Source organism: Ylistrum balloti, unplaced genomic scaffold (assembly GCF_031769215.1).
Source record: "Ylistrum balloti isolate Yb309-2 unplaced genomic scaffold, AGI_CSIRO_Ybal_v1 Utg370510, whole genome shotgun sequence".
NCBI classification, from domain to species: domain Eukaryota; kingdom Metazoa; phylum Mollusca; class Bivalvia; order Pectinida; family Pectinidae; genus Ylistrum; species Ylistrum balloti.
Genome location: NW_026782329.1, coordinates 1,568,773 through 1,581,275, shown reverse-complemented (window position 1 = coordinate 1,581,275; position 12,503 = coordinate 1,568,773). Strand labels below are relative to the sequence as shown.

Genomic DNA, 12,503 nt, shown 5'->3' with positions numbered 1-12,503 from the left:
CGTGTCAGGAAGGAATGGCAATCGTCCGAGAAGGAGATTGCACAACCATATACATCTATAAAACAGCTGTCATTCACACGATCTCTGACATCTTATCTCCATACTAAGTCACTCAACATTCAATTATTTGGTCAAACAGATTTGGAGCTAGGATTATCATCTTTTTGAACGATTTCTAGTACATAAACAATAAAATGATATACTAGTATATTGTAAAATTAGGACAGGTAGAGCGTCATATAAACCTTAAAACTAGCATTTATAACGTCGCGAATACACGGTATGATTGGATGTAAGGTACAAACATGGATGACGAACGTAATTCTTTGACGAGTATGTTATATTCGTACAGATGTAAGCATGTCTATGCTCTTTTTTGTATACACCAGACCTAATCTCCGGAAGGTTTTATTCTAATGTTCTATGATGTTCATGAACTCTCCACCTGGTAATTTTTGCAAGAAATGTGATTTTGGTGGCGACGATGAAGCGAAAGACAGTTTCCGAGATAACTGGTGTATATTTATTAGGCTAAACGTACTCAGTACGCATAGCCTATTGCGACGGCCTTTCAGACAAAATTTACCGATCCTGGCCTTCTCATTGGCTGAAATATCGAAAAGAGTTAGAGCCCTCTAGCGGCAATTTTCTGCGTAAATAATGCCGCGATTTTTCAAATCGCTATTTTAAAAGCATTCAAAATTAGTTAATTTTTTTAATAACAATACGATTACTATATATTTCAAAAAAGAAGCACAGTGTGGTTGAACTATTGATAAATTTTGAACAATATATATTACGGAATTCTCGACATGACGTAAGCGTACAGAACACTGTACCTGCGAGTTGGCGCCATTATAAGAAGCTAGTCTGGAGGCTTGGTTTGAATTATCAACTAACAGCACTTATAAACAAACAAAACTTACAAACAGAACATCAATTTTGCTTTAATCCTTGTCGTTGTGGCAAGATCGTCTTAATATATAACATCACTTGACCTCATTAGACGTCACAAAATTGGACTGTTCGTCCTACGCGCACCCCGCCGATATGACACTTTTTCAGGATTTTCACACCCACCGCCATGACACTTTTTTTCAAGTTTTTGAAGATAAAAGTTTGCGCTTCGTAGGCAAGGTACATTTGGTGCTCATGATTTATGAATAATATATATTTTAATACTGTACTGATCATGATGTTGACTTTGTTATAACTTACATTTTTTTTGTCTTTTAGTTTTATTTGATGAAGGTTGATTGTGCTGATTTCTCAATGTTTGTTAATGTGTATCAAAGTTCCTTGAAATGAAAATATTCCTTCAAACAAAGCGCGTATAAAAAACCCCAAAATATTCATGTTTATTATTATCAATTAACTAGCACGAAATATTTCCGTAACATATTTATTCATTTAGCGTGTCATGGTGACATTATCTAATGCATTGCAGATCAGAAATAGTAGTAGCTATAGTGAAAATATTGTAAATTTTGTATATATATGTAAGGTCTGGTTTAATCTCATAGAACTATGCCTTTATAGACATAATTACTGGAAGAAAAGTCTAACCATGATACTTCAAGGAAGATAGGCATGTAAATAATTTAATGTAATTACTTACACTTTTATCTATCTGAAAAGCTGTGTATACCTTATCTACTTTCCTCTACTACAAATATGATTATAATAAGTAAGGCCTATTACTTTGCAATACATTCAAAATAAAGAAGTAGGTATAAAGTCCTTTCGATTTGTTTAAATCCTCATATTGATAGGATGGTAATTGCAACATCTTGGGTATTTTAAAGTTTTATTTAGTCAACTTCATCATAGAGCTATTTATCATTTGGCTTGTTGGCGATAAATATATGGTTGTGTGTATTTTGTTATTTATTTTTACCTATTTTGATTTATTCACATTATTTTCATCAAATTTGAAATAAGAATTAAAGAAGATATAAAATCGCTTAAAATTAAGAAAAATAGCCTTTGGTTCTCTTATTTTAGTAATTTTTGCATTCTAAAGTGTAGGAGTATGGGGAAAGTAATATAGCTTAGCGGTTATTTGTGAACATTTTTCAATACGTTTAGCCTCTCAGTACTTTCAGTACTTTGATTTTATATATTAAGGTCAGTAGGTGCAGCGATATGGACATGCGGTGTTTCACAGAAAGGAAGGTCAGCATTATGTCGGGCCGGCATGGCTATTGTGTTATTACAATGTAAGGTATATCTACATGTTGAGTTCAAGGCCAGATAAGAAACGAGATCGTCTAGGTAGGTGTTGAGGACCAAAAGTTAAATCAATATGAAGACAGACAGACAGACAGACAGACAGACACGGTAGAGTTAATACATACACCTTAAATACTAATACATCTGTATATTGATATTTAGGACGAGTTTGTTCAAGTTATGTGTACATTACAGATTACCTTGTCTTGGTATGATTACCTCGAGCAAACTACTGCGGTCTATACATTGTATCTACATATACCTCCATACAGATCAAGTAACATCGAGACAAGTGTATCAGGTTTATTTACTTTAATTCTACATAAAACAATTCTTAAAATTATTGAAAATCATTTAAATAATCTCAGCTGATCGACCGAAAATTCTCGGCTGAGTTGACGAGAAATAAACAATACTGGAAATGCTGGTAAAGTGAAAGGTAAATCTAGGTATGGAAAGCTGTGTCGATACGACAAGTGAATTAGATATGAACTCAACATAAAATAAAAAATATGCATAAACTATTTCTATTATATAAAATATATGATGTTATAATGTAACTTGTTTAATGTAAATCTAGAACTAGTAGATACACTGAAATCGGTATTGATGCGATATCAATTAATCATTTAATCCTTTTATGAAACAAACATTTTCATTGGCTGATGTTTTAAGGTCAACGCATGACATATGAAAATTCGACGTCACGTTGTAAACGTTAATGTCGCGTTGGGAGATATCATCAAAGAAGAAAAATTATTTAAAATGTCAAAAATATGGCAATTTGTGATTAAATTATAAAGATTCGCTGTTTACTTAAAGGACACTCCAGTATGTTTGTTAATTCTTAATAACATAAAAAAAAACTAAAGTGAATAATTAGATATAGTGTTTCTATCGACACATACAACACAATTTTATTCTCTGTAGCTAAAACTAATTCATTGTTTGAATAAAATTATGTTTTGTATTTCTAATCTATAGAGACTGCACGCGATGACTTACTTACCTGTTTTGTCTTTTTAGCTTCCCTTCTCCCTACCTGTGGTTGACATTCGTTGGTGGTCAGTGGATTTTGAGTTGGATTAATGATTTTGTGTTATATTTTGAGTATCTGTCCTCCTTCTTAGTATCGACAATCCCCGTATTGCAAGTTAACTAAAAATAGAAACATTATCATTCTTACATAACAAAATCACGTGTTACTTGTATGTTGAAGAGTTCTACAGATCAACTAATTCCTTATCCAATCATACCAGAACATTTCAAAATTCACGATTAACTATTTTTCGAAGTTGATTATCAAGTTTGTATCGGGCAGTCAAATTTAATCGTAAAACAAAAAAAAAAACTTGTGTTAAAAGCAAATATACCTACATAAGTACCCAGAATACAAGATTTATTGTCTAGTTTACATTTTCGTTCTATAAATCTAATCCCCAAAAGTCGTACTAACGATTTCTCTTGGTCTATCGTTCGAAGAAGACATTGTGGGTTTAATATAGTAATCAACAGCTTGCATTTAGATTTTGTTATCGTAGTTTGCTGTTAGTGGCAGTTCAATAACTAATTAGGACTTTCGTAACATTTTTTTTGTATGGAAGTGTTATTGGCAGTGCATATCAGACTAAGAATTAAAACCAATAACATCAAAAATATGGCAAAAGAGGAAGACCCAACGACTCATTGAACTTCTGAGTGGAGAAATATGTTTTCTCGTATTTTATAGGACTGGATTTAGTAATTTTCTTCGATTAAATAGGAATGAAGGCGTTTAAACCATTGTATGTAAATACTCACTTTCAAGGCACCCACAGGAAAATCAGGCGGTAAGAATTTTCCATTCATAATGGTTATTATCTCTTGTTAAACTGGACGACTAAGGACATTAAGTCATCAGAACTTAAACAAAAAATGCAAATATCCTGAAAGATTACCATGGAACATTTCCTCTCGTTTTAATTTGTAACATTATCTTTCGTCGGTGTATTTAAGGTCCGTTTGATTCACAATACAAATATATTCTCTTATGCTGTTTTATAGAAAGAGATAATGAGTGACATTTGTAGTATACCGAAGTCTTCTGCCGTCACACCATTCGTGGAGCTTTGTCGATCACATCTGATTAAGTCCTTTGTTCTATATCTTATTAACGACGCATTCTGGACGAGATCAGGACTAATGCTTTAGTAGTCATACTAACCCTAATAGTAGTGTAATGAAACTTGGGTTGTTATGTAGTAGGAATGACAGCAGAATCAATATGTCAGAAAGGGAGATAAAGAGCCTGTAAATTGTTACCTTTACCTCCAGCCTTTCTCACTTAATTGGGAGGTGACAATCCTTGCTGTTCAGTTAATAAAGTCGAAATATTTTCTAAAAATCCCTGCTTTTTTAGACGATAAAGTTGGGTTTGTTTTCGACGATATCTGCTGTTTAGTTGAAAAAGTCGGAACATTTTTAGACAATCTCTTATTTTTAGTGAAGTCAACCCTTTTTAGTTATTCACCTCGAAACACTAGACTACCTTGTAAAAAGTACTACATTTCTATATTAAGAATTCACATATGAACTTTCATTTATGAGGCATTTCAATGTAAGTTATACTGTATAAAGATTCGCTTTATCATATCAGGCTATGTCCCAGAGTACATCAAGCACATACGTATCTCCATACTTAAGGTAAATAGCCAGCTTCTTATAGAAGATAAATAATCCTTAATGACGAGTGGTACTCAAATAGTCAGACCGAAGTACAAATATACATGGGGCCACATACGGGGGTATTAATACCGCCTATCGTACACAGCTGTAAATCTATATCTATACTCAGAGTGTTGATAAATGATAGCCCCTGATGAGCTCCCTTCAGCATGAGTATGTCAAGCGAATTTCCGTTTTGAGGTTTATAGTCCAACAAAACATGCTGACAGTGATAACATGTGTTTATGATGTGTTGCTGTGACTGGACCTCCTGCGTGGCTGGAATTTGACCTTTTTTAAAGTCAACAATGAATAACACGTGCATATATGACAGAGATACGTATACTCAGTTAATGTGACAGTTTTATCTGGATTCATCATGATTCGCATGACTATATTTGGAGTTCTTCTGGCCATGCTTATATATAGCTACATGGACGGCAAGGTTCCTGAACCAATACCCGAACAGTTCAAGGTCAAGGTCATGGATTTCTGTATAAAGATGTATGGCCATACGGTGAGTCCTTTCTATCAACATAGCCCTAAACACTTCTCGAATTGACAACACGTACATTTTACTAAACAGCATATTTATATATCTTGTTCTTGAATGCTTGTCTCCGTAGATGTACAAAGACACACAGAACATTTTGTAATAGTGCAACAACATGAGAAAAGACTAACATTTTTCAGTATAGATTGATCCCTTTGTACTCTGCAATATATTGATAGACCTACGGAAATACGCATAATGTCATAGATTTACATTCTCTACTTACAGTTGAACATTTTGGTCAGTCTCGGTTTGACAACGCCATTCTCTGACTTTGATAGAAAACTCTGTGATCGGTTCATTCTCCTAATGACCACAGGATTTCCCTGGGTGCGAGGCTACGATTCTAGACTACAGGTAAAGAGTGCCAGCCTATGATTTCAGGCTATAGGTAAAGTGTGTGAAACTATGATTTCAGGCTATAGGTAAGGGGTGTGAGACTATGATTTCAGGCTATAGGTAAAGTGTGTGAGACTATGATTTCAGTCAGGTTGCAGGTAAAGTGTGTGAGACTATGATTTCAGGCTACAGGTAAGGGGTGTGAGACTATGATTTCAGGCTACAGGTAAGGGGTGTGAGACTATGATTTCAGGCTACAGGTAAGGGGTGTGAGACTATGATTTCAGGCTACAGGTAAGGGGTGTGAGACTATGATTTCAGGCTACAGGTAAGGGGTGTGAGACTATGATTTCAGGCTACAGGTAAGGGGTGTGAGACTATGATTTCAGGCTACAGGTAAGGGGTGTGAGACTATGATTTCAGGCTACAGGTAAGGGGTGTGAGACTATGATTTCAGGCTACAGGTAAGGGGTGTGAGACTATGATTTCAGGCTACAGGTAAGGGGGTGTGACTCTATGAGTTCAGGCTACAGGTAAGGGGTGTGAGACTATGATTTCAGGCTACAGGTAAGGGGTGTGAGACTATGATTTCAGGCTACAGGTAAGGGGTGTGAGACTATGATTTCAGGCTACAGGTAAGGTGTGAGACTATGATTTGTGAGACTATGTCAGGCTACAGGTAAGGGTGTGAGACTATGATTTCAGGCTACAGGTAAGGTGTGTGAGACTATGATTTCAGGCTACAGGTAAGGGGTGTGAGACTATGGTTTCAGGCTACAGGTGTGTGAGACTATGATTTCAGGCTACCGGTAAGGGGTGTGAGACTATGATTTCAGTCAGGTTACAGGTAAAGTGTGTGAGACTATGATTTCAGGCTACATGTAAGGGGTGTGATACTAAGATTTCAGGCTACAGGTAAGGGGTGTGAGACTATGATTTCAGGCTACAGGTAAGGGGTGTGAGACTATGATTTCAGGCTACAGGTAAGGGGTGTGAGACTATGATTTCAGTCAGGTTGCAGGTAAAGTGTGTGAGACTATGATTTCAGGCTACAGGTAAGGGGTGTGAGACTATGATTTCAGGCTACAGGTAAGGGGTGTGAGACTATGATTTCAGGCTACAGGTAAGGGGTGTGAGACTATGATTTCAGGCTACAGGTAAGGGGTGTGAGACTATGATTTCAGGCTACAGGTAAGGGGTGTGAGACTATGATTTCAGGCTACAGGTAAGGGGTGTGAGACTATGATTTCAGGCTACAGGTAAGGGGTGTGAGACTATGATTTCAGGCTACAGGTAAGGGGTGTGAGACTATGATTTCAGGCTACAGGTAAGGGGTGTGAGACTATGATTTCAGGCTACAGGTAAGGGGTGTGAGACTATGATTTCAGTCAGGTTACAGGTAAAGTGTGTGAGACTATGATTTCAGGCTACAGGTAAGGGGTGTGAGACTATGATTTCAGGCTACAGGTAAGGGGTGTGAGACTATGATTTCAGGCTACAGGTAAGGGGTGTGAGACTATGATTTCAGGCTACAGGTAAGGGGTGTGAGACTATGATTTCAGGCTACAGGTAAGGGGTGTGAGACTATGATTTCAGGCTACAGGTAAGGGGTGTGAGACTATGATTTCAGGCTACAGGTAAGGGGTGTGAGACTATGATTTCAGGCTACAGGTAAGGGGTGTGAGACTATGATTTCAGGCTACAGGTAAGGGGGGGTGTGAGACTATGATTTCAGGCTACAGGTAAGGGGTGTGAGACTGTGATTTCAGGCTACAGGTAAGGGGTGTGAGACTATGATTTCAGGCTACAGGTAAGGGGTGTGAGACTATGATTTCAGGCTACAGGTAAGGGGTGTAACACTATGATTTCAGGCTACAGGTAAGGGGTGTGAGACTATGATTTCAGTCAGGTTGCAGGTAAAGTGTGTGAGACTATGATTTCAGGCTACAGGTAAGGGGTGTGAGACTATGATTTCAGGCTACAGGTAAGGGGTGTGAGACTATGATTTCAGGCTACAGGTAAGGGGTGTGAGACTATGATTTCAGGCTACAGGTAAGGTGTGTGAGACTATGATTTCAGGCTACAGGTAAGGGGTGTGAGACTATGATTTCAGGCTACAGGTAAGGGGTGTGAGACTATGATTTCAGGCTACAGGTAAGGGGTGTGAGACTATGATTTCAGGCTACAGGTAAGGGGTGTGAGACTATGATTTCAGGCTACAGGTAAGGGGTGTGAGACTATGATTTCAGGCTACAGGTAAGGGGTGTGAGACTATGATTTCAGGCTACAGGTAAGGGGTGTGAGACTATGATTTCAGGCTACAGGTAAGGGGTGTGAGACTATGATTTCAGGCTACAGGTAAGGGGTGTGAGACTATGATTTCAGGCTACAGGTAAGGGGTGTGAGACTATGATTTCAGGCTACAGGTAAGGGGTGTGAGACTATGATTTCAGGCTACAGGTAAGGGGTGTGAGACTATGATTTCAGGCTACAGGTTAGGGGTGTGAGACTATGTTTTCAGGCTTCTGGTAAGGGGTGTGAGACTTGATTTCAGGCTACAGGTAAGGGGTGTGAGACTATGATTTCAGGCTACAGGTAAGGGGTGTGAGACTATGATTTCAGGCTACAGGTAAGGGGTGTGAGACTGTGATTTCAGGCTACAGGTAAGGGGTGTGAGACTATGATTTCAGGCTACAGGTAAGGGGTGTGAGACTGTGATTTCAGGCTACAGGTAAGGGGTGTGAGACTATGATTTCAGGCTACAGGTAAGGGGTGTGATACTAAGATTTCAGGCTACAGGTAAGGGGTGTGAGACTATGATTTCAGGCTACAGGTAAGGGGTGTGAGACTATGATTTCAGGCTACAGGTAAGGGGTGTGAGACTATGATTTCAGGCTACAGGTAAGGGGTGTGAGACTGTGATTTCAGGCTACAGGTAATGGATGCAAACGGACAAAGATACGTTGAATATATAATGACAAAATAAAAAAAGATAGATAGATGTGTCGCTTCGATATCTCCTCTGAGTAACTTGATTTACACAAGATTAAAGTTAGTCGAAAAGTCCTCTCAGTTTCATTAACTGTTGTGTCAGAGACGTTACAATAATTTTTACTTCATTTAAGTGTATTGTATCATTATCATTAAAGTCTGTATGTTTGGAATTAATGTTTTAAATAAGATTACAGATACCACCATGAAAAGTATTCATGTACGCATGTACCAACCCGTGACGTCACTACAGCATAAACGGAGGCCAGTTCTCGTCTATCTCCATGGCGGTGGGTGGAGCTTGCTCTCTGTTGGTAGGTGTACAGATATCATGTTGACTCCTAAATGCATGCACAGCTCACGGTATCAAAGATTTCTAACGCAAGAAAGTTAAGCAATATGGAAGTAAAGGTATAGGAAGTTAACAGATTGTATCGGCCATTTGGATTCCGAGAAACGTTCTGCAGAATTCAGAAATTTGATTAACATACTGTTATCGAGAAACAAACAACTAATTTGATTTTATAAAAAGCTTTGGAAAAACCACAAACAATAATTTTTTTGTGATGTTTCCTGTCACAGAGACTAATTAATAATTTCTTTTTTTAACTTTTCCTTTACAAACTTAAATGATGGCGCAGACTTTATTGAACAGAAATATCATTATGTAAATCCTGACCTATATGTAACTAAATAGTAATAACATGGTTCCTGACGTCTGGCTTTGTAAATATATCCTCCCTTGTACAGATGTTAAATGCGCATGCCTGGAAAGAAGGTATTGTTATAAAGGAGGGCAGCAAATGAAACCCTTACTCGTCCGCTGTAAGACCGAAAAGTCGTAATAGTGGACGTAAAATCCGTTATAATAAATAAATAAATGAGACCCGTTGGCGTCCGTTCGAATAGGTTGTTGTGGTCCCTTTTATGAACACCAAAATATAACATCATACGTGTGTACATTACTTACCGTGGAATGCTTCACATTGATGTATAAGACAGGACATGTGTACACCGCGTACAATGCATTGATATTGTATGTAACTTATTTGTAGATTCATACGACCCGCTGATGAGAAGAATAGCGAAGGATAGTGGTGTTGTCATCATCTCTGTCAAGTCAGTATAAAAATGATATCTGGTCAACCGTTCTAGATACTACTCGGATGTAGTCGTGTAAAAGCGATCCAAGTGTACACAAACATGCTATGAAAGTATAAGGAAATCTCGCGACAACAGTTTTGTTCTCATAACACATAGATTATATCTATAACACCATCAAACCTTTACATTATATCCGCATCGTCTTCGCTGTTGTTTATTGTCTTAAAAATAGAATATTTAACGGTAACTAGCAAATAAAAAAACCACGTGCTGGGTAAAACTATTAATGTTGAGATCAATGCAATATTTTGTGACTTACAGGAATCCTCATGATGTACATTAATATTTATGTTACTTTACATATCAGTTACAGATTAAGTCCACAGTACCCATTTCCGGTTCCCTTAAATGACTGTTTGGATGTTGTGGAATACGTCATCGAAAATAGTGTTACTTTGAATATTAATCCGCGGAAGATTGCCATCGGTGGAGATAATGCAGGTGGAAACATGGCCGCAGCGATATCACTCCGCTTAAAGAAAAAACTTGCCCTGCAGTTGCTTATTGTTCCAGTGTTACAAATGGCTAACTGGAACACTACATCATTTATTGAAAATTCCATTTACCTCTCTCAAAGCGCCAACAGTAGAAGGCGTATATTTCTTTTGTTAAATTATTTAAATATTGATTTTAAATATGGAGAACACTTTTTAAACAACAATCACACGTCTAAGGAATTTAAGCGATCACATTTTACAGAAATTCTTGATCAAAACCTGTGGCTCCCGAAGCGGTATGTGAGAGACGAGCATCTCAGAGAGAACATAGATTTGCAAACGGAATTTGGAAATGAAGAACTATTTTCTCTGATGGAGAGTCATATCACCGATCCAATGATGTCACCGTTACTGGCAGATGACGACATGTTAGAGGACTTGCCAATGACATACATAGTTACTTCCGGTTACGACATAGTAAGGGATGATGGGATTATGTTCTCTGAAAGATTGAAACAGGTTGGACAGAAAGTGATTCTAAAACATTACGAGGAAGCGTTTCACACATCTCTGTTTTTCCCTCACGGACCCCTTAAGTTGGAGGTTGGAGTCAGGATCGTACAGGATATTGTCAGAACTCTACGAAGTGCTTTACATTGAAGCTGTACACTAACGAGATGCTGCAATGTTTGAGAGGTTCTCTGTTTTTCGCTGATGGAAAAATCTGATCAGGAAAAATATACACACGAGCAAATAGCATTTTACCTTACAAAACTAGAATCAGATATAGTAGAGTTAAATAATGAATTAAACTGAACAACGCGACTGTTTCGTCCTACTAGGATTTGCAGTGTTGGCCTAAATTCGAAACCTAGAAGTCGACTTTCAGCTATGAGATACAAAATGCGAAAACTTGAATAATAAATAAATGGCAGTGTTTTAGGCTGTTATAGACACATCTATGGTGTTATACAGATGTATATACATAAGTTGTATATCTCTTCATCTTTGATTTAGAATTTCCGTCAGTCAGTTTGGCTTTTCCGAAATCAACTCTTAGATTTTCACACTTTCTCTAGCATTAAACTGACAAGTCCAAGAAGGATGAAGAAGATGTAGGCCGCTGTTTGTTTTAGTGTTATGATATAGTGTATGTTACTATAAAGTTGTATTAGAATTACACAAAGCTTTCAAACACTCGAAGTAGTATATATATATATATAAGAATAACTTAAAACAACATGTAGAATTAAGCATTAGCGCTTTCATTCCTGAATCTTCATGATGTTTAATAAATTTCCTAGATGCTAATGCTTAATTCGACGTGTTGTTAAGAGCAATAAATTGACTGAGAACATTGTTTAGCAATAAATTAGCCATTTACATAAAACATTCTATTATGTGTGTTTAGTACACTATTTGAAAGGGATTATTATCACCAGTTTGTTTTGTATCAGGCTTCCACAGCATAATAAATGTTTCGCGTGACTGACTTAACCGGCATTAAAATTTACTCCAGAAAGATTATATCGTAATAATGATTATTATTAAATTGATATATTTGTTATCTTTAAGTAAATAACTATGTAGAAAATTGGAATGAAACATTACTTAATTTTGAAATTTAAATTTCATAATTCAGTCATTGTGTGTATACGATGGACTTTGTGTATGTATTTATTGTAAGTTTGGTCATTGTATGTTAGAGAAACGTGATTTTAATGAAATAAATGAGAAGTTATCATTAATATAATATGTATTGTTTCGTCTGTTTGATCGTTGAAATAACCTCGTAGCTGATTTCGTCTGATGCTTGTTCTGCTACAATACTTTTTTACTCATTCTCCCCTAGGCTGTCACGTTCATCGTTATACCAACTTAGAGAGTAACCAAAGGGAAGTAACTCTGAGTGATCAGAGTGGGCCATGTTTGTCTTGGTTTGATCTATCCCATGGTCATTATCTATGAGACGTATCATGAATGTGTACGTTTCCATTGAATATGACGTCATAAGAAAGTCTAATTATACTTTGTGAAAAATTCGTTTAACGTGTTTTCTCTGATACATATTGTGTAACATATAA

At 36.9% G+C, this 12,503-nt stretch overlaps 1 protein-coding gene across 1 annotated transcript; it reads left to right on the top strand.

The window, feature by feature from the left end:
- Nucleotides 1-5,243: 5,243 nt before the first annotated feature.
- LOC132555700 (neutral cholesterol ester hydrolase 1-like) lies at nucleotides 5,244-12,010 on the top strand. The gene is made up of 5 exons (XM_060220061.1): nucleotides 5,244-5,452; nucleotides 5,717-5,845; nucleotides 9,009-9,132; nucleotides 9,874-9,937; nucleotides 10,290-12,010. The coding sequence occupies exons 1-5, from the start codon at nucleotides 5,315-5,317 to the stop codon at nucleotides 11,077-11,079; spliced, it is 1,245 nt and encodes a 414-aa protein (XP_060076044.1). The 5' UTR covers nucleotides 5,244-5,314; the 3' UTR covers nucleotides 11,080-12,010.
- The last annotated feature ends 493 nt before the right edge of the window (nucleotides 12,011-12,503 follow it).

Coding starts and splice junctions, on each gene's coding strand:
- LOC132555700 (XM_060220061.1), top strand. CDS start 5,315: ATGATTCGCATGACTATATTTGGAGTTCTTCTGGCCATGCTTATATAT. Junction 9,133..9,873: donor GTGGAGCTTGCTCTCTGTTG/GTAGGTGTACAG, acceptor ACTTATTTGTAG/ATTCATACGACCCGCTGATG. Junction 9,938..10,289: donor GTTGTCATCATCTCTGTCAA/GTCAGTATAAAA, acceptor TTTACATATCAG/TTACAGATTAAGTCCACAGT.